The 21,616-nt window shown below is 44.3% G+C and overlaps 1 protein-coding gene across 1 annotated transcript; it reads right to left on the bottom strand.

Moving 5' to 3' along the window:
- Window positions 1–18,022: 18,022 nt before the first annotated feature.
- LOC117615004 lies at window positions 18,023–19,007 on the bottom strand. The gene is made up of 2 exons (XM_034343966.1): window positions 18,828–19,007; window positions 18,023–18,670 (listed from the first exon to the last, which is right to left on the bottom strand). Exons 1-2 carry the CDS (start codon window positions 19,005–19,007, stop codon window positions 18,023–18,025), a joined length of 828 nt encoding a protein of 275 aa, XP_034199857.1.
- Window positions 19,008–21,616: the final 2,609 nt, after the last annotated feature.

The raw sequence follows: 21,616 nt of genomic DNA, 5'->3' as shown, positions 1-21,616 counted from the left end.
GACCTAAACCCTCTGAACGAGCACCACGATTTTTTCTATTTCCTTGCCAGTGGCCACGCTTGCCCCATCGCCCACGTTTGTGGATATTGCCACGAGATGAAGTGGCATTCACTTCCTGAGATGCAGCATTTATTTCAGGAAGTGGTGCTGAGCCCGTTGGGCGAGATTGGTGATTCTTTAATAAGAGCTCATTATTCTGCTCAGCTAACAAGAGGCAAGATACAAGTTCCGAGTACTTCTTGAAACCGCTATGTCTGTATTGCTGCTGAAGGAGGACATTTGAAGCATGAAAAGTGCTCAGAGTTTTTTTCGAGCATATCCTCCTCAGATATATTTTCCCCACATAGCCTCATTAATGAGGTAATTCTGTGCATAGCAGAGTTATACTCGGACACTGACTTGAAATCTTGAAATCTCAAGTGAGTCCATTCGTATCTAGCTCTTGGGAGAGTCACCATCCTCTGGTGATCGTATCTTTCACCTAGAGCTTTCCATAGAACCAACGGTTCATCAACCACCACATATTCGCTCTTCAGCGCTTCATGGATGTGGCGGCGAAGAAAGATCATGGCCTTCGCATTCTCTTCAGGTGAAGCATCATTCTCATCTACAATTGTTTGTCCGAGGCCATTGGCTCGTAGATGAATTTTGGCATCCAGGACCCATGATAAATAGTTGTCCCCGGAAAGGTCCAAGGCAGCAAACTCTAGTTTTGCCAAATTTGCCATCCAAAACTTTAGGCTCGAGATCTGGGACATTAAGCCACTTATTAATAGGAATTTCAGGCCCTCATTATTCAGGTATATTAATTGATGATAAAAATAAAGTGCTATGAATTTGCTGGTATGGACGATAAACCCGCACCATACCTTAAATAAAATTAAATGTGCGGTAAAGTAAATTCATAAAGTAAATTGCTTGCTGTATGGACGTTAATTCCGCACCATACTTTAAATAAAAGTAAATATGCGGTAAAGTAAATTCATAAAGTATGAGGGTTAATTCCACATCATACTTTAAATAAAAGTAAATGTGCGGTAAAGTAAATTCATAAAGTATGAGGGTTAATTCCACATCATACTTTTAATAAAAATAAATGTGCGGTAAAGTAAATTCATAAAGTATGAGGGTTAATTCCACATCATACCTTAAGTAAGAGTAAATGTGCTTGTATGGGCACTAATTCTGCTCCATACTTTTTAAATAAAAGTAAAGGCAGCTGTGTGGACGATAAACCCGCGCCACACCTTTAAATAAATATTGCCGTATGGGTAATAAACCTACACCATACCATAAATAAAATAAATGTGGGGATAAAAACCTCCACCTAATATATATGAAGTGCATAATATATCATATATTGTGGGCAATATAACTGCGCCACTATTCAAGATATAATAGATGGGTTTTAAGATCACACCATCATTTTATTACAATAATTTGTGTTACAACGCGATGGGTAAAAAAAAAATTACACCACCATAAAATAACAGGACGGATTAAACAACATAGAAATTACAAATTACGTTACAAAGAAGTAAATTAAACAAGCATGGATTAAACAACATAGAAATTGTGAGAACACAAAAAAGAAAGTTTGCATGTCGTTGTAGTAGTAAAGTGAGAGTAGACATATGACAGAGAGGAGACAGAGAAATAACCACATAGTGTTGAGTTGGAAAAATTTCAGAAATAAAAGGAGAGACTATCGTGCTGATAACGTGTTATAAAACTAGAATAATCAGAGGATGAGAAGTACCACTGTAATATTGGGAGTGGAATTATATTTCTCTTTGTGGTGTTTACACTGACAGAATTTCTCCTCAGATAGACTCCACTCTTTCTCTTCTCTCTGACTCTCACTCTATTCTCTTCTTTCTTCCGTATGTGTTTACAAGCAAATATAATGCCTATTTATAGGCAAAGCAAATGGCTTTTAAGGGAGACATAATGATTTCTCCCCAACATCATTATCCCATCTTTTGACTAATACCTTCTAGCTTTATCTCCATCTTTTGACTAATTGCCATCTAGTTTTACCTATGTGGGCTTCATTTCTTTATAACAAGATATAGGATTTCAGTTTCGTGGAAATCATAGAGAAAAGTGTCGGGTCTACTGTGTGTGGAGGCTTCTTCAAATGGAGACAATTTTTCGATGGTCTGGAGAACCCCCCAAGTATGGTAAGTTACTATAACCTAAATATTCATTCTGCATTTTATATTGCAATATATTATTTTTGCAAATGTGTGGTCCTGTTATTGACAATGAAGTTTTGGCTTTAAGGTTGAAAAAAATGTAGTTGGAGTCTTTATTATTGTCTGTGGTCCTGTTTCTGTCAGTTTGTCATGGAAGTGATTTCACACTTGCACATGCCTGCACTTACTTTGTCTTCATTGTTTACTTTGTCCTCATTGTCATTGAAATTGTTTGTAAGCATACCTTTGTGTAATGTGGTAGATAAAGAAGAGCTGTGTACTCTTGAACTCCACCACTTTGGTATGTTGGAGAATGGCGTGTATAAGGGAGGCAAAGTATGCTACGTTGACAACTGTATTCATGACTATCTGTCATTATTGGATTTTAAAAAAATTGGGATAGATCTTGGATACAAAGTTGATATAACACAAAGGGTTACAAGCTTAAAAGTTTACTACAAGAGGCCTGCAAAAAGTGGTCAGCATGTTGTGAATGAGGTTGTACATGATAGTTGTATTCCATGGTTGGTTGGGAGCATTTCATCAGATCAGGTATTGGTGTTGTATTACCATGATCCTACTCATAAGAACGAGCTAGAGAGTGAAGATAAAAGGCAACAACAGCATAGCGAAGATGTTGGCAATGAAGATGAATATGAAGAGGAAAAAGAGGAAGAGGAGGAAAAATAGGATGTTATTGTTGACAGTGATTATGAATTAAGTGAAGAAGAAGAAAATGGTAATAAAGAGGCTAGCATCAAGAGCACAACCAAGGAACGATGCACCGAATGTTGAATATGCACAATGTTTTGAAGAGATGAATGAAATGCCTCTTAATGAAGCTACAGGCGAGATATCAGATGATGATGAAGATAGTGATCGACTTCCTTCTGATGGTGATAGCTCTGGTGATGAGGAAGACGGTCAAAAAAAAGACAAGCAAGAGGAAATGGAAGAAAACAAATTTTAAACAGTTTAGGAAAGAAACTGATTTGAGAAATCTTGAGTTTAGAATTGGAATGCAATTTGCCAATAAGGATGAACTCAAGAAAGCTATTAGGGAGTATGCAGTTGTGCAAGGGAGGAATGTTAAATTGGTGAAGAATGATGATAAAAGGATTCAAGCAAAGTGTGCAGGTCACACGAAATGCCTTTTTATTCTGTTTGCTTCCAAGATAGATAGAGATGAGCAGACATTTGCCATAAAGACTCTGTCCTTAGAGCATGAGTGTACTAGAGTGGACAAACTGAAATATACTAATTCAAGGTAGCTGTCCAAAAGATTTGCTGACAAGATTAGGAAAAATCCCGAGTGGGATGTAGGGGCATTCAAGGCTGAGGTTTTAGAAAAGTACTATATGAATGTTTCAAAGCATCAGATTTATAGAGCAAAGAACTTGTCCAAGGTCATTGAAGGCAGCTATGTGGAGCAATATGCGAGGCTATGGGGCTATGCAGAAGAATTGAAGAAGGCTAACAAGGGCAGCACTGTGATTATAAAGAATAAGATGAAGGGTAATGTACCTGTGTTTGAAAGAATTTATGTATGTTTGGAAGCTTGTAAGAGGGGATTTTTGGCAAGATATAGACCTCTCATTGGTATAGATGGCTGCCATTTAAAAGGACCTTACACAAGGCAAGTTTTAACAGCCTTTGGTGTTGATGGGAATAATGGAATGTACCCAGTAGCTTATGCTGTTGTAGAGGTGGAATCAAAAAGTAGTTGGATTTGGTTCCTTGAACTTTTGATTGAAGACTTCAAACTTGAGAATGGGAAAGCTTGGGTGTTTATGAGTGACAAGCAAAAAGGTCTAATACCTGCAATTGAGACATTGCTTCCAACAGCTGAGCACAGAATGTGTGTTAGGCATCTCTACAGCAACTTCAGGATAGAGCATGCTGGCCTTGCACTGAAAAACATTCTCTGGGCTGCGGCAAGAGTAACTACCATTCCCTGGTATGAAGCAGAAATGGACAAGATGAAAGAGCAAGATGAAGAGGCATGGAAGTGGGTTAAGAAAAGACCAGCCAAAAATTGGAGTAGATCTCATTTGGAGCCACATTCTAAGTGTGATCTGTTATTGAACAACCTCTGTGAATCCTTTAACTCTTGCATTTTAGATTCAAGAGACAAGTCTATCTTAACATGTCTAGAAAGGATAGAGTTTATATCATGTTAAGGATGGCTAATAGAAGGATTGCTGGTATGGTTTGGAGACATCCAGTTGGGCCTAGGATTGTCAAGATCATTGAGAAGAACAAGTTGGGAGCTAGTCAATGCATTCCTAGATTAGCAGGTGGGAGCAAATACCAAATAAGCCATATGTATGGGGGAGAATATGTAGTGGATCTAAAAGCCAAGACTTGCTCTTGTAGAAGATGGGATTTGTGTGGATCCCATGTTCTCATGCTATTTCTTGTATCTTTCAAAAGGAGGCAAATGTGTTTGACTGTGCACATGACTGCTATAAGAAAGAAGCCTACCTGAGTTCATATGAACCTACGGTACACCCAATACCATCCATGGACCAGTGGCAGAGAACTAATAGGCCTCCAATTAAACCTCCTCCATATAAGAAGTAGCTTGTTTTTAGGACTCAAATTATTTTTTTCTCCAACCTTGCTAACTCATCTGCAACTTTATTAAATTGTTTAAGAATGGTTAATCCCTAATTTTTTTTTTATCGTTAATTTTTCTTGACATAATTTTTATTTCAACATTCATGATTTAATTTTCTGAACATTTGATCTAAAATAACCATAAATAATTTCACTTAAAAAATAAAAGCAAGTATAATATTTTTCGGGCTCTCCAATTATATTTGGGCTTTATTATGAGAGTTGGACTCCTTTGCAGATCGGATTCCCAATTGGAGTAGGCTACTGACTGTTCTTGGAGTTGGATTCCCAGTATGAATGAGCTTGCGATTCCTTCTTGACCCGAGTTGTCCAACTTGTATAAATATAGGGCTTCTCTTCACTCTTTCTCACATCACAAACTTAACTTATCTACTTTCTATCTTGAGAAAGTTCATGGAGAATTTGTATTGCTTGTTGAAGAGAGGAGTTGCCGTGCATCCCAAGGTGAGTCAAGCATGTAAATATATATATATATATATATATTTGCAATGATGAACAACTGGGCAGATGATGGGCATCAACACTGCCAATTACATCTGAGTGGCTGCTGGAGCGCTCGTGCTAGGCCCAAGTGGAGCATGCAGCTGCAAGAGGAGACGTAAATTCTACAAGTTAGAACAAAAAAAGAAAAGGAAAAAAGCTGGCAGCAATTTAAAAAAAAAAAAAAAGGGTTGGCAGCAAAATAAAAAATGGCCCAAGCCACAAGCCCACAGCCCAGGCAGTCAGCCCGTCTAGGATCTTGTAGTGCACAAGCCTAGCTCCACCACCAAAGGGACTCCACCCATTTCTTCAACCTGGCCCACGTTGCGCCCTTGTGCAACTCATGCAACCTGAAGCCCATGAGGCCAACGCCTCTCCAAGTTCTTGCGCACACCAGGCCTGCATCACGCCTGCTCTAGCCCAGGCTAAGTAGCTCCAAGACCAGCATTGACCATTTCTTCTGAAGATGAGCAAGTCACCAAGCTCTCAAGTGCCTTTGTATCTGTGGGGAGGTTCCCAAGTGTACAAGAAGAGGTTTGTGGCTAATCTACACCACGTTACGACTGAAGCTCAGTTCCAAAAGTGGCCAACTGCTTATGCTTTTGTAATTCCTGATGATGTGCGTATCAAGTTGGCAAAGACTTTGACTGACGATATGCCTTGCATGGATGTGAATGATCCAAATGCCAGAATCATCACCTTTCTTCCCTTTTATTTCTCATTGGGCTTCACATTCCAGCTGTCAAAGCTTTTCAAGGAGGTGTTCTATGCAATGAGGTGTGCTCCGAGTCAGTGTACTCCGAATGTCTACTGGACAATCATTTATTTTGAAAATTTGAGTCGTTTCTTCATGTTGGAGCTGACAGTGCGAGAGTTCTTCTATTTTTTCGAAGGGAAGCGCTTCGAGGAGTACGCCCAAGTTCGCATCTACAATGCCAAGCTATTTGACAGCCTCAGTCAAGGAGATCACGTGTGGCACGGCGATGTGTTGGAAGTCAGCGGACGGTGAGAAGGCGACGTTGATGATGGTCCACTTGTTCCCATCACCTATTGCAAAGGTACGTCTTTTTGCGGTTTTTAATCTTCTCTAATTTTTATTTGAATTTCTTGAAGTGTGGCTGACTAACTTATGTCTTCTGTTTGTAGCGAGTGGCATCAGCAAGAAATTGTAGCTTGGACTGTACATGGCTAAGGTCTGTCGTGCTTTGAACATCCCCCCAAGGTTTTGCGAGTGGCGCTAGCTATTGAGCGAGTATCAAGAGGAAGATGGTGGACTGCTCCATGCCTAGGATATGGTCTGGACCCTGATTATCTACCTGCTGGACAAGACGAGTGCTTTGCTAAACCCCCCTAAAAGAAAAAGGCTGATGTCAAGTCTTCGAGAACTCAAGCTACTTCTTTAGAGGCTAGGAATGTGTCTCCATTGAGGAAGAAGCCAAAACTCCCTTCTGTTGAGAAAACCTAAGTAGGAGCTATTCCCCCATCATCTGCCAGGTTAAACATCTCGTTGGTGCAGATAGCAAGAAGATTGGCGGTATACACAACATTAGGGTGTTCCCTCTCTTACTGATGAGTTTGGAGATCGTGATATGCTCCGTGAAGTAGTCCATGCGCGGTCTAGGTCACTCGTTGAGAGGCAAAGAGATGTAGATGTTCCTCTTCGAAATTCGAGTCATTTGCACCAGTCGAAGAGTGGAGGTCGATGTGGGAGGTTTGCTCATCCATCCAACCATTATGATCCAACTATAGAGCCTCGAGCAGTCAAGCGTGGAGTTAATTCGTCGTCTCCAATTCCTTTGGAAATGAGGTTGGCAGAGGCTAGGAAAGCAAGAGAGTCATCTGCCTAGTGTCACGGGTCACATTTAGATAAGTGCTACCGTGACTCCGTTGGGACATCTATGCTCTTATGAGGTAGTCCAAATATGGACGGGCGATAGCTTAAGAGCTAGAATGGTTGGTGTTGGCCAAGTTGCACTTGTGAAGGGTATTTTGGGTATTTTCGAAGGTTACGGGAGGAACCTAAGGGAACCAAGAATACCGAAATGTTCGTGATGTCGAGACGCAGGAAACGCAACTGACGGTTCGCCATTCGGAGTTTGTATGAAGGAGTTATGCCCAATTATGACTCCTCGTGCATAGGTGATGATCCTTCCTGGCAGAAGGCTAAATGCATAAAATGCTATATAGGGGGTGACATGGTGTCATGCTCTCCACCACCCCTGGTGCTTACACCCTTGTGGCACTAAGCGAGCATCCTTATGACATTGGAGATAGTCATAAGGGCGGGCATAAGATTGTTGAAGGATAATCTGTGCCTCCGAGGGAAAGGAATTCCCGAGGACAGTACGAACACGTAGGGCCGTTCGTATTGCGCATCAACCGAAAGAGTGAGGTCAACATATGGCATTCGCTATGCCATTGCCTTGCGAGACATTTGACAATACTCGATGGACTTGGCTTGGGTTTGGCCTTGTCTAATATTGAAGGAAGATATTTGGATGCCAGTACGCATGGGTTGCGACCCCATGCAATGCATAGACGGTTATGTTGGACATTCGGAATACATATGTCGCCAAGGCTTGGGTGACATGCAAGTATAACAGCTTGCGTGTATAGCTTGAGGATGTGGGCTATCGTGAGCGCTAAAGGAATGACCAACAGAAGTGTGGGTAAACCGATGGTGTGTCGGATCGCTATGTCTTGACTTGGACATGAGCGAGACATGAGGAAAGCATGCGACGTGGTCGATGCAGTTGACGTGTCTTATGCAATGCTTGATGTATGGGCGTCGAGGGTTCGTTGCCGGATGCGGAGTAATTGTATTGTCACTTGGTAGTGTGACTCGTTGTCTAGTAGGAGACGACACTTGAAGGTAAACCTCTCGCGGAGTTGTGAGAGTCATGAGTATCATGAAGTGGGAGAAGGCTGACTGGGATCCGAAGGGATCCTGGGCTGCACGGGTGTGCTTTGAGTGGCGAGATTTGTGTTTCGCTTCCGCCGCGCCACGCCGCTCGCTCATCCCTTAACAAGTGGTATCAGAGAGAAAGCTCTAATAATTCAGAGAAGGATGTCGAAGGGCTGATCGATTCAAATGGTGGTTTCTGTGTGAGGGATTCGTACCTAGAAGAGATTGGTGATGGAGAAACTTTGATAGCAAGGTAGCAGGTCATTGCCTGTGATGGGTAGTGGACTTGTGAAGTTGGATGAAGAACCCAACGTCACTATGGATGATTGTTGGAATCAGGTTGTGTGACGGTTGATGGAAACCCGTCTTGGTGCTGGATCCTATGAAAAGGTGAAGGTATCTAAAAGTTTGCCTCGAAGTTTTGAGAAGACATCAAGAAGGATGACTCTAAGATGTGGGATGATGGTTAGTGTTGCTGCTCGGTTGCCTAGTTTTCTAATCCGTGCACCAAGTGCCCGGAAGACGGGTAGGCAGGGGTACTGGCTTGTGATGAAGTGATGTTGCTTGTTCAGTTCAGGATGTGGGGAGGATGGGAGCACGAGTTTGGGGAGAGTGTTGAAGATTGGCTAGCACTAGAACCATGGCATACCATTGAAGGTTGTGACAAACTTTGTTGGTAACAAGTGTTGAGCAGGCAGTGCAAAACCTTTGTTCAGGGAAGATTTGTGAGGACTGAGGACCGAAAGGGTGGGCTGTCTTTGAAGGAAGTAAGTTACTGACGTACTAGGCTCCGTTGAGGGAGTAAGTTGCTGATTGACTAAGCTTTAACGAAGGAGTCACTTAAGTGGTTGCTCTGGCAATTGTGAAGAACGTGTGGGTGAAGTGCAATGTTTGACACAAGGTTGCTAACTAATATTCGGAATGCAGGAGTGTTCCAAAGGTGGATCCCGGAGTCTTTCTTGCGAAGATGGTGGCTAAGGACACAGCGTGTCCGCACTTGATGGGAGGCCAAAGATAGAGTAACTTGAGGGAGGATGTCTTACTTGTTCCCCTGTGGATGCTACGGAAGTATGTTCTATCGAGTTCAAGTTTGGGCGATTTTAGGTGGTTCTACTTGTAATAGGGATGACATAAAACCTTGGCGAAGTGTGAAGGCCTAAAAGTGTAGTAGAGCTTCGCTTCGGAGGCACGTTGACGTGAGGGTGCATCGACGAGATAAGTGAGGGGACACCCACGAATGCCATTGAGGTATGGCAGCGCACATGCGCAAAACAGATTGAGGAGCCTTGGAGGGGACACAGTTGACAAAGTGATGTTGAGTGTTCCATGCTAAGGTTTGAGGAAGATGGCAGTGTGAGTTTGGTGACAGTGATGGAGGTAGGCTATACTCGAACCATAGCATGTCATCAATAATGGGGTTGAATTCAATTGGTGATGAGTGTTGAACGACTGGTGCAAGACCTTGTTCGGGGAAAAGTTGTGAAAGCTCAAGACCGAATTCAATTCAAGTCGCTGACGAGCTAGGCTCCATTGAGGGAGTAAGTTGTTGACGGGCTAGGCTTTAATGAGGGAGTTACTTAAATGGTTGTTTTTGCAATTGTTGAGAATAGGTGTGAGGCACAATGTTTGACATAAGTTTGCTGATTGATATCTGGAACGATGGAGTGTTCCAACAGAGGGGGATCCCGGAATCTTACTTGGGGGCATGGTTGCTAAGGACATAGAGTATGTCCGCACTTGATGGCAGACAAAGTTGGAGTAACTTGGGTGTTGACATCTTATTTATTCCCGTGTGGATGCTATAGAAGTGGTTCTACCGAGTCCAAGTTTGGGGCGTTGGTAGTAAGGTGGTTCTACTCGTAGTAGGGATGATGTTTAACCTTGGTGAATTGTTATGGCCTAAGTGTTGTGGAACTTTGCTAGAGTGGCACCCTGAAGTGATGGTGTGCCGACGAGATAAGTAGGGGAGAACCTTGAATGCCATGAAGGTATGGCAGTGCAGATGCACGAAATGGAGGTGCCGTGGAGGACACACGGTTGGCTTACGAGTCACACCCAAGCTGGGTGCATCTCTTTGAATGTGGAGAATGGGGAAGTACTTGACCAACGAGCTATGTGATTGTTCAGAGGTTAAGTGCGACAAGAGACAGAGGTCTCGGCCCAAGAAGAGGGAAAGGAGTACAACTTTGAAAGAGAAAGTTGAAAAGGGTTAAGGCAGTGGTGCTTTGTGGTCCTTGGAGCGAAGAGAAGAGGATAATCCTATATGGTGTTGTTATGCAGCAATGCAGCGGGCAAGTCGACGAGGACGTCGCCATTATCAATGGGGGAGAATTTAACGGATCGCACATAAGTGAGTGCTATCGTGATTCCGAAGTCGGCAGTGCAGTGGGGCACGTCGACGAGGACGTCGACATTATCAGCGGGGGAGAATGTCACGGGTCGCGTTTAGACAAGTGCTACCGTGACTCCGTTGGGACATCTATGATCTTATAAGGTAGTCCAAGTGTGGACGGGCGATAGCTTAAGAGCGAGAATGGTTGGTGTTGGCCAAGTTGCACTTGTGAAGGGTATTTTGGGTATTTCTGAAGGTTACGGGAGGAACCTGAGGGAACTAAGAATACCGAAATGTTCGTGATGTCGAGACGCAGGAAACGCAACTGACGGTTCGCCATTCGGAGTCGTATAAAGGAGTTATGCCCAATTATGACTCATCGTGCATAGGTGATGTTCCCTCCTGGCAGAAGGCTAAATGCATAAAATGCTATATAGGGGGTGAAATGGTGTCATGCTCTCCACCACCCCTGGTGCTTACACCCTTGTGGCACTAAGCGAGCATCCTTATGACATTGGAGATAGTCATTAGGGCGGGCATAAGATTGTTGAAGGATAATCTATGCCTCCGAGGGAAAGGAATTCCCGAGGACAGTACGAACACGCAGGGCCGTTCGTATTGCACATCGACCGAAAAAGTGAGGTCAACATATGGCGTTCGCTATGCCATTGGCTTGCGAGACATTTGACAATACTCGATGGACTTGGCTTGGGTTCGGCCTTGTCTAATATTGAAGGAAGATATTCGGATGCCGGTACGCATGGGTTGCGACCCCATGCAATGCATAGAAGGTTATGTGGGACATTCGGAATACATATGTCGCCAAGGCTTGGGCGACATGCAAGTATAACAGCTTGCGTGTATAGCTTGAGGATGTGGGCTATCGGGAAAGCTAAAGGAATGACCGACAGAAGTGTGGGTAAACCGATGGTGTGTTGGATCGCTATGTCTTGACTTGGACATGAGCGAGACATGAGGAAAGCATGCGACGTGGTCGATGCAGTTGATGTGTCTTATGCAATGCTTCATGTATGGGCGTCGAGGGTTCGTTGCCGGATACGGAGTAATTGTATTGTCACATGGTAGTGTGACTCGTTGTCTAGTAGGAGACGACACTTGAAGGTAAACCTCTCGCGAAGTTATGAGAGTCATGAGTATCATGAAGTGGGAAAAGGCTGACTGGGATTCGAAGGGATCCTGGGCCGCACGGGTGTGCTTTGAGTGGCGAGATTTGTGTTTCGCTTTCGCCGCGCCGCGCCGCTCGCTCATCCCGTGACACTAGGCAAAAGGTTCTTTTGCAACGTCAGCGACTAATCCAAAGGTGGACAAGTCCAGCCCTGCATGGGATGCAGGCTTGTCTGATTTGCTCAAGACACACTTTCTATCAAGTCCATCCACTTGTGCTGAGCTGGTTGATCAAATTCGTCAGGCTAGCGATCTTGGTACTTTTTCAAGTCTTTCCTTGAAAAAATGAAGGGAAGCAATAGTTCATATACTTCAAAAAGGAGTAGTTTTTGCTGTTGAGACCATTCGGAACTCGTCTTCTGTTGCCCCGTCTTTTGCTCAGCTCAGTGAGTTGGAGAAGAAGAATGCCGAGCTAGTTAGCAAGCTTTCTGTCGAGCAGACCCGTTATGAGAAGAAGACGTCTGATTTGAGGGCGATAATATCTGAGCTGAAGAGTTCCCTTTCTGAGAAGGATTTCGAGCTTAACTCTTCTGTTGTTGACTTGGCTAGTCAAAAAGATGCTTACTTCCATCTTGAGCGCAAGAATGCTGACATTTCTCATAGGTATGACAAGGTTTTGGCTAGATTTCGCACCTATCATGAGTCTGCTGAAGAATCCAAGTCTGAAGCTACCATGGATACATACAAGCTGGGCTACTTGGACTGCATAAATGGAAATGATCCCTTCTATGTCATTGGAGATGAAGATATCGAGAAGCTCTGTCCTGACTTGCTACCCTTGCAAAGTGAGCAGGTTAATGTTGTTAACATGGAAGGAGCTGAAGAGCAGGTGGCTAAAGAGCCAGTAGCTGAAGAGGATGGAGCAGAGAGGATGCAGCTGATGAGATGGTGGCAGACGTCATAGATCAGGCATGTGGAGCTGCTGAGAGCATAGCTGATCAGATGGATGTTGAAGAGGCTGTAGATCAGGGATCTCCTGCTGGCGTTTCAGAGGAGATGAAGACTCCTTTATTTTTTTTCAACTTTTGTAGTCTGCTTTTTGTTTAGAATAATTGGTCTTGTTTGATCACCTTCTTTTTGTTTTGAACTTGGCCGGTCGGTCACTTTGCTATGGAAATTTCAGTTATTATTTTTCAACTTCAATTTTCATATTATCTTGTAAACTGTTTGAGTAACCAACTAGTGTCTTGGCTGTACATTTCCCTTAGGATATTGGCAAAAGCCAGGGTCCCCCGTGAGAGACTTCGGGCGTATTCGGCATCTTCCGGAGAATGCTTAGGACTCTTCTTTGAGGGCTGCGACTCCTGAAAGACGCTTCTGGTCGTTGCCCTGCGTCTCCCTTAGACCGCTGTTTATGGACAATTGTATGACTATCCTGCCCCCTTTAGAAAATGGATAGGAACATGGATACCTCCCTTAGGAAATTCCCTTAGGACGCTTCTTTGCGGGGTGCATCTCTCGAAGGACGCTTCTGGTCGTCGCCCTGTGTCTTCCTTATAACTCTTTTTATGGGCAACTGTTTGACTATCCTGCCCCCCTTAGGAAATGGATAGGAACCTGGATACTTCCCGCAGGAAGAATGGAAACCTTCATCTCCCTTAAGACGCTGATTTGTGGGCTACGTCTCACGAAGGACCCTTCTGGTCGTCGCCCTACGTCTCTCTTAGTACGCTTTTTATGGGCAACTGTATGACTATCCTGCCCCCTCAGAATCTTAGATACTTTCCTTAGGAAATTTCTGGCGCACCTTGCGCCTCTCTTAGGACGCTTCTTTGAGGGGTGCGTCTCTCAAAGGACGCTTTTGGTCGTCGCCCTGCGTCTCTCGAAGGATGTTGCTTATGGGTAACTGTGTTTTTTTTTTTTTTGCTATTCTGGACAGAGAAACTGAACTTTTATTGATGTTCAGGAGATTACATCGCTTTATTCGAAATGAAAATAACTGAATAAAGGAACCAAAACTTCCAACAATTGCTTCTCCTCTTCAGAAATGTGCAGTGCTCAGTCATCTACTGGGGACTGAGCAGGTAGGAGGAAGCATCATGGATAATATCTTTTGAAGTGGCAAGCATTCCATTCTCATGGAATCTCCTTCCCTTCCATGGTGTCAAGCGTATAGCTTCCTCTGCCCCTAGACCGGCTGATCACGTAAGGGCTATCCCAATTGGGTTTCATCTTTTTGGAACATTGTCTTTCTACAGTGATCAAGGTCTTTCTTAGCACAAGATCACTTGGTTGAAACTGTCTGATCTTGGCTCTTTTGCTGTAGTAAGACTTAAACCGCTGTTGATAGGAGGCGACTCGGACAACGGCCTTCTCGCGCTCGCCTTCAAGTAAGTCAAGGTTGAGCCTCATCTGCTCGAAGTTCTGCTCAATACTACCCACTTCAATGACTATGGAGGGGACAATGACATGAGGAGGAATGATCGCTTCAGTTCCATAAGCAAGGGAAAACGGGGTTTCGGCAGTTGATCTTCGCTTAGTAGTGCGATAAGCCCATAGTAGTCGAGGGAGCTCATCTACCCATTTTCCTTCGACACCTTCAAATCTCTTCAATCCAGTATTATTTTGTTAGATACCTCGGCTTGGCCGTTGCCCTGAGGATATCTCGGGATAGATAGATGTTGCTTGATGCTATATTTTTTTAAGAAGGCAGTGATCTGCTTGCCTATGAATTGTGAGCCAGTCAGTAACTAGTGATTGTGGGCAGCCAGATCGACAGATAATGTTTCTTTAGATAAATCGTTCCACACTGGCTTCTTTAGTAGAGGATAGAGCTTCGCCCTCGATCCATTTAGTAAAGTAATCAGTGACGACGATCATCATTTCTTTCTTGGCAGGTGCCGGTGGCATGGGGCCTACTAAGTAGATGGCATATTTCAGCATGTTGATTAGGAACTGGTTTGCACCGTTTGGTAACAATCACATCTTTTGACATATTCAGTGGAGTTTTGGCGCATGGTAGGCCAAAAATAGCCTATGTTTAGAGCATTCTGGGCGAGTGATCTGCCCCTAGAGTGGTTGCCACACTCGCCGTCGTGAATTTTGCAGAGGACCACAAGTGTTTGAGGGTATTTTATGCAAGTGAGATAAGGGCCGGAGTATGATCTGCGAATGAGCTTGTCGCCTTGCATGTTGTATCTCGCGGCTTTCTGCTGGACCTTCCTAGCTTCGGACTTATCCATTGGCAGATTTTCATTCACCAAGTAGTCGATGATGGGGTCTTGCCAGCTAGGGTCTTCATCGATCTGCATTAAGTCGATTTGCTCTATTTCTTCGATGCTTGGCCGGTCAAGGTGTTCGACCGGGATGGAGTGTCTGAACTGGGCGTCCAACGTTTATCTTAGACTCGCCAATGTGTCTGGATGAGTGTTCTCTGCCCATGGAACTTGTTGGATGGTTAAAGTAGGGAATTCTTTCAAAAGTCCCTGGACTTTATCAAGATACTGGACCATTCTTGGATGTTTTGCCATGTACTCGCCTGAGGCTTGATTCGTGATCAGCTGAGAGTCTGAGTAGATGGCCAATCTTTTGATCAACAGTTCTTTTGCTAAAGGCAGTCCTGCGAGCAATGCCTCATATTCTGCCTCGTTGTTTGAAGGAGAAAAGCCTAGTGTGATGACTTGTTACAACAAAGTTTCGTCTGCGGTGACTATGACGACGTCTGCCCCCACTCCCTTGTGATTTGATGGTCTGTCCACATGTCTTTAGGTAGGTTTGAATTGGTGGGGGAGGTATCGTTTGCTGTTTTCTTGCTTTTCGTAACCAACTTCTCTTCTTAGGCTATCAAAGTAAACTACACAATAAAAATTGCTAAAGTTTGAGCTTTTATAGCAGTCTTCGATCAGTAGAGGACGCCGCAGTAACTGAGTTCGATAGCCCATTTCATGAGTCGCTAAGAAGCGTCCGGGCTGTGGATGATCGATCTCAACGAAAATTATATCATGACAATTATCCGGTGCTCTTGATAGTAGGGCCTTAGTTTTCTTGCAGAAACCACAAGAGAAAAAATGAGCTTCTCAATTTTTGGATAGCAAGTCTCTGCATTGAGGAAAGCTTTTGAAGTGTAGAATACTGGATGTTGTGCCCTTAGCTCTTCTCAAATGAGAGCTGAGCTAACGACTGAGTCGGACACGGTCCGGTAGATGTACAGGTCCTCTCCTGGTATCGGTTTTGAGAGTAAGAGAGGTAAAATGAGGTTGGTTTTCAAGTTTTGAAAAGCTACTTCACACTCGTCATCCCACTTGTCTTTGTGTCCTTTGAAAAATGGCATGCACTTGTCGGTAGATCTTGAAAGTAATCAGTTGTGAGCTGCCGCTCTTCCCGTTAGACTTTGTATCTCTTTTGTTGTGGCAGGTGACTTTATGTTGAGTATAGCCTTGATTTGATTCGGATGCGCCTCAATTCCTCTTTTGGTGGCTAAGTATCCTAGGAAACGGCCGGACGAGACTCCAAATGTGCATTTGCTCGGGTTCAACTTCATGTTGTATTTTTGGAGTAGGCTAAATGCCTAGCAAAATTCTTGATGTGGTCTGCTCGCTTGGGAGCTTTGACTAGCATGTCTACTCCTTGAAAATTTTGTTCACTAGCCTTTGGTAGGTTGCTTTGGTGTTCTTCAGCCCAAAGGGCATGACTTTGTAGCAGTATGTACATCTTTCGATGATAAAGGAGGTCTTTGCCTTGTCGTCTTCATGCATCATGATTTGATTATAGCCAGAGTAGGCATCCATGAAGCTTAGCAGCTGATTGTCGGAAGTTGAATCGACGAGCTGATCAATTCTTGGCGGTGGAAAGTTGTCTTTAGGGCATGCCTTGTTGAGGTCGATGTAGTCTATGCACACTCTCTACAGGGCTTTATCTTTCTTTGCTACTAGAATAACGTTCGCCAACCATTCTGCATAAGAGACTTCTTCAATGAAACCAGCGGCTAGAAGCTTGTCGATCTCGACTTCAATGATGGCAACCCGCTCGGGGGTGAAGTTGCCTCTCTTCTGTGCTACTGGCGGCTTGATAGTTGGGTTGATGTGTAGGCAATGACAGATGATCTAGGATCGATGTCTGGCATGTCGGATGGTGACCATGCAAATACATCTTTGTTGTTCTGGAGGAAGGCTACAAGCTCTGCCTTTTCCTCTTGGCTTAAGCGCGAGCCGATCCTTGCTTTTCTTTCTGGCTTGTCAAGATCAAGGGGTACTAGCTCGACGTTCCCTTTGGGCTTCCATCCTTCTTTAGGAGAGACCTCCGGAAGGATTCCCTCGACTTGGTCTTGATTCTTTGATTGATATTGAGGAGTAGCTATTCCCCTTCCTTTTCGGTCTATTCCACCATCAAGAACGAGATCTGCTTTCGCATCTACTTGTTCTACTCTCTTCAGATTTGCCTGATTCACATGGAGGAGTTGTGTTTGCTTGCCTCTCTTCAGCCCTTGAGCTGAGCATTTCCTCGCTATTTCCTGATCCCTGTTGATCTGTCCGACTTTGCCTCAGGGATTGGGTAGCTAATTTTCTGATATTTGGCGGAGGTGATGGCGTTGATCTAGCAGATCCATGGTTTGTCCAGAATGCCATTGTAGGGTGAGACTTCATCAATGACCGTGAACGTCTGCTAGCTGATTATAGGTGGGGAGTAGACGTTGAGATCTATCTTGCCCACAGTAACCGTTGTTGAGCCATTGAAGCCAGTCAGTGACTTGGCTGATTTATTGATCTTTATCTCTAAGCCCATCTATTGGATGACTGGCAATTGTAGGATGTTGGCTGCACTGCCCTCGTCTACATGGATTCGGTCGACCATAGCCTGAGTAATTTGAATGCTGATGACAAGGGCGTCGTTGTGTTGTAGATCAAGGCCGATTAGATCTTTCTTGTGAAAGCCAATCACGAGATCATCTTCTGCCAGTGGGAGACTAGTGGAGACCTGAGAGATCACGATAGCCTGTTTGATCTTCCTCTTCTTTTCTTTGCTAGTCAGCCCGGGCTCCTCGGAGTCGGTTAGGATTGTGTTAATCCTTTTGACCTTCTGGGATTGCTCCTTGGCAGTAGCGTAGTCCTCAATATGTTGGATGGCCTGCCTCGCAATGAACTCCATGCAATGAACTTCTCCTACAAGTTCTTCGAGGTGCGCTTTCCAAGCAAAGAAATTATTCATATTGTGCTCATGCGTTGCATGGGAGGCACAATATTTTCTGGTATCCCTCTTGTCCGGATCTTCTTTCAAGGGTGGCGGTCTTTTATCCAAGGTTTGTCCTTCATTTGCGCTAAAATTTGAGGTATGGGGATGAAGAATTTAGTGTGGTTCTCCTTTGTCAAAGCGTCTCCTTGTGGGCGCGACCTGCATTTGTCTGTCCCTGCTGCCAAGCCTGTCGCTTCTTTGGTCTGCCCGCTTGGTCGGCTGATCTTCCTGCTCATTGGATTTCTTCGTTACGATTCGATCGTTATCCCAAAGCACGTAAGATTCTGTGGCGGCGAAGACCTCTGCCAGAGTCTGGCTGGGAGTGATAGTCAGCTCGTGGTATAAGTTGTGTTCAGCTGGAAGAGCTTTCTTGAATATAGAGGATGAGATTCGATCATCGCACTCTATGATGTTGGCCTTTTCTACTTTGAATCCTTTTAAGTAATCTCGAAAGGATTCATCGGGCTTCTTGCGCGAGTTATACAGGTGGTCAAGGTTCTTCTTGATTGTCCGGTAAGAAGTGTATCCTTTGGTGAAGGCATAAGCAAGCTCCTTGAAGCTGCTGATTGACCTGGAAGGCAGGGTATGGAACCAGTCCTGAGCTGCTCCTTGCAAAGTCATTGCAAATACCTTGCACATTAACGCGTCTTCCGCCTTGTAGAGGATCACAAGACTTTTGAAATGCTTCAGATGGCTTTCGGGATTGGAAGCCCCTTTGAAGCTTGTGAAAGAGGGCGTTGAGAATCGTTTTGGAGGAGCTGCCTGCTCGATTTCAGCTGTGAAAGTGAGGAGTTTGCTCGGTCTACTTCCATACGTAGTGCATCTTTGAAATTTTCGCCAATCCTAAAGTCTCAAAGTCAGTTACTTACAAGCTTCTCAACGTCTTCCACACACATGGCTAGTCGGTCACGTTGATTACCTTCACGATTTGGGCGATGCTGATAAACTTCCTCGTTGGTTCGCAGGGGCCGACCTTCTCAGTTGCGCTGCCTGGGTGGAGTGTTGGTGGACTGCGCTTGAGATGGATTTTCTGAAATGTGGTGAAGAGAATTGGTTCTTCCAGAACGAGCAGCGAAGCACCTTTCTTTACGATCCTCATTGTGAGGGTTATCAGGTTGACCTCCCTAGGGGCCTAGCCTTTCGAGAGTATTCTCTACGAGCGGGTAGCGAAGCGCCTTTCTTCATGATCCTCATTGTGACGGTTGTCACGTCGCCCTCCCTAGGAGCCTAGCCTTTCATGAACATTTCCTTGCGGGCCCAGGAGAGCGCGAAAGTAAAGTTGTAGGCCCAGCCTTTCGCACACATTGGTCATTAAACTCAATCTCAGTGGGTGACTTTATCTGCTATGAATGTGGCTTACAGATGCTTGTGACATGTTGGTAAGCTGATCGCCTGGTTGTCCATCTCCTTGTCTACTTACTCCTGCTCGACCTGCTTGTACCCATCGAACTGTCTATCGGCGTGTTCATCCATCTTTCTCTCTTCGCCCTGTTATCCAAGGCCAAGGTTTTGAGCCGAGTTTATTTGGTTGAGGAGCTGCCTCATCAAATTATTTTGGTCGTCCATTCTCTGAGTTAGTTGGTCAACTCTCAGATTGAAGCCTACTTGACTTCGTGGATCGAGAGAAGAGAAGTGTGTGGAGCCCAATTGCACACGGGCTAAGGCTTCATTAGAGGTGTATGTGGGGGCAATGGAGGGAATGATTGAAGTTGTTCCAAGATTGGGCCAAAGCCGGCGATGGTAGTGAGCCCACCCTGATGGGAGGTTCCACCATGCTCGGCAGTGGTGCTATGAAGGTGGCTAGATCAGGCCACATGGCCTTGAGATGGTACAACGACGACAGAGGCTGATGCAGTGGTCCCAGCTGTGAGTCCAGCGGGTGGCATGGTGGCGAGAGGTGGTGGTGCCACCATATCTATCGTGGGATAGAGTGGCTTTGGGCCATCGTGGATTGAGCCACCGCGGCAGTCTTGCTCCTAGTGTGCTTACTTCCAACCATGGTTGTTTGGAAGGCTTCAGTGGATTGGAAAATATGAGGAACGGATTCCTTGAGCACGCGCTGAGTATAACTCGTGCTCTCAATGAAAGAACCAAATGTTTGTGCAAATAATATTGCGGGAGAATATTCGCTTCTAGATCCTTCAACCGTCGATCTTCCTTCTCTTTTTTTTCCAATTCCTATAAAAAAGACCGGAGTAAATAGACCACATTAAGGGGGTGTTGGCCAAAGGCCCTCCGATGCCTAAGTCAGTTCGAGTGTTTGCAGGAAAACAATAGCTAACGAAAGGGTACGAAGTTGTATGTATGGTATGAACCGAGCGGAGAGTGGAGAGTGGAGAGGGAGAAAATATGGAGAGTGGAGAGTGGAGAGGGAGAGAGCTTCGGGTATTTTTCTCGAGTATTAGGAGTAGGTTTTTTGAAGTAGGTATAGATGCAGTTTTTCGATGTACCTTGAATGATGAATAAAGTCATCTATTTATAGGAGCCTCAGGGCTAGGGTTTCGTAGAGAATAAACTCTTATTAAGATGAGTTTTTCTTTACCCAAATTCGTACAGGTTGAGTCAGACTTGATTACATCTCTTGCTAGGATAATATCTGAATTAATGATATTATATTTATTAATTATAAGATAATATCCTATAATTAAGATACTATCCCAATTAATTAATTGGCCAAATAATTGGTTCAGTTAATTATTTTAAGGGATAATCTTCTTTTCCACAAGGCAAGATGTGATTGGAGATGAAAATATTTGCTCCCACAATTGCAGTAAGAAGTTGCGTAGATCTTGAGCATGAATGGCTGCGTTTATTACAAGATATCCACTGGAAAACGATTTTGCCGGTTGGTCAACTCCCAACTACGAATAATGACTGGAATGATCAATGAGGGTCAATGAGCAAGTAGTTGGACAGGCAACTGAAAGGTTTGGTCGTGTACATTGGTTTTGGAAGCGAGGCCATGCCGAGCCAAGAGGAAATTACTACAATAGCCATAAGGTTAGAGCAATCTGAGCTGCCGTTTATTTGGGTGTTGAGAACCAATCTGATTAAGTTACCTGAGGGTTTTGAAGAGAGGATAGGAGGGCGGGGAGTGGTTTGCAAAAGTTGGGCTCCGCAGTTGAAGATTTTAGGTCATGACTCCGTGAGGGTGTTCCTGAGTCACTCAGGCTGGAGCTCGGTGGTGGAGGCATTGACTTTGGGAGACCTCTTGTGTTGTTGACCATGTCTAATGACCAAGGGTTGAAGGCAAGGCTTTTGAATGAGAGGAAGATTGGGTATTCGATTCCTAGGGACGAGAAAGATGGGTCGTTTACCAGCAACTTGGTGGCTGAGTCGCTAAAGCTGGTGATAGAAATGAAGGAGGGGAAGATTTACAGAGACAAGGCAAAGGAGTTGAAGCCGTTGTTTTGAGATAGAAAGAAGCAAGACACGTACGTGCATAATTTTTGGAGTATCTTAAAGATCATGCACAAAGTGCTTCCAAGAAGGTCTAGACTCTACCAAATGCTATATGTGTCTATATCAACTTGCCACAAGGCATGCATGATACTTTATGGAATGTGTACTTTAAATCATAAATCGAGAAATTTAGAAATATGAGAGAATATGAATGGATGTAATATCAACTAGTCCCTCCTAGTTGTCAATTCTTACGTAGTTGTCAAGGCCTCTCTCAAACTCAACTAGCAACCAAGTGAATAGACA

This window comes from Prunus dulcis, chromosome 1 (genome assembly GCF_902201215.1).
Source record: "Prunus dulcis chromosome 1, ALMONDv2, whole genome shotgun sequence".
Lineage (NCBI taxonomy): Eukaryota > Viridiplantae > Streptophyta > Magnoliopsida > Rosales > Rosaceae > Prunus > Prunus dulcis.
Note: the sequence above shows the minus strand (reverse complement) of the source record. Positions and strands in the feature narration are given on the sequence as shown.

Excerpts from the sequence above, each read along its gene's own strand:
- LOC117615004 (XM_034343966.1), bottom strand. The coding sequence starts at position 19,007 with ATGAGGATCGTAAAGAAAGGTGCTTCGCTGCTCGTTCTGGAAGAACCA. Across the intron at positions 18,671-18,827 it reads GCATCGCCCAAATCGTGAAG|GCAGCTCCTCCAAAACGATT; the intron begins GTAATCAACGTG and ends GAAATCGAGCAG.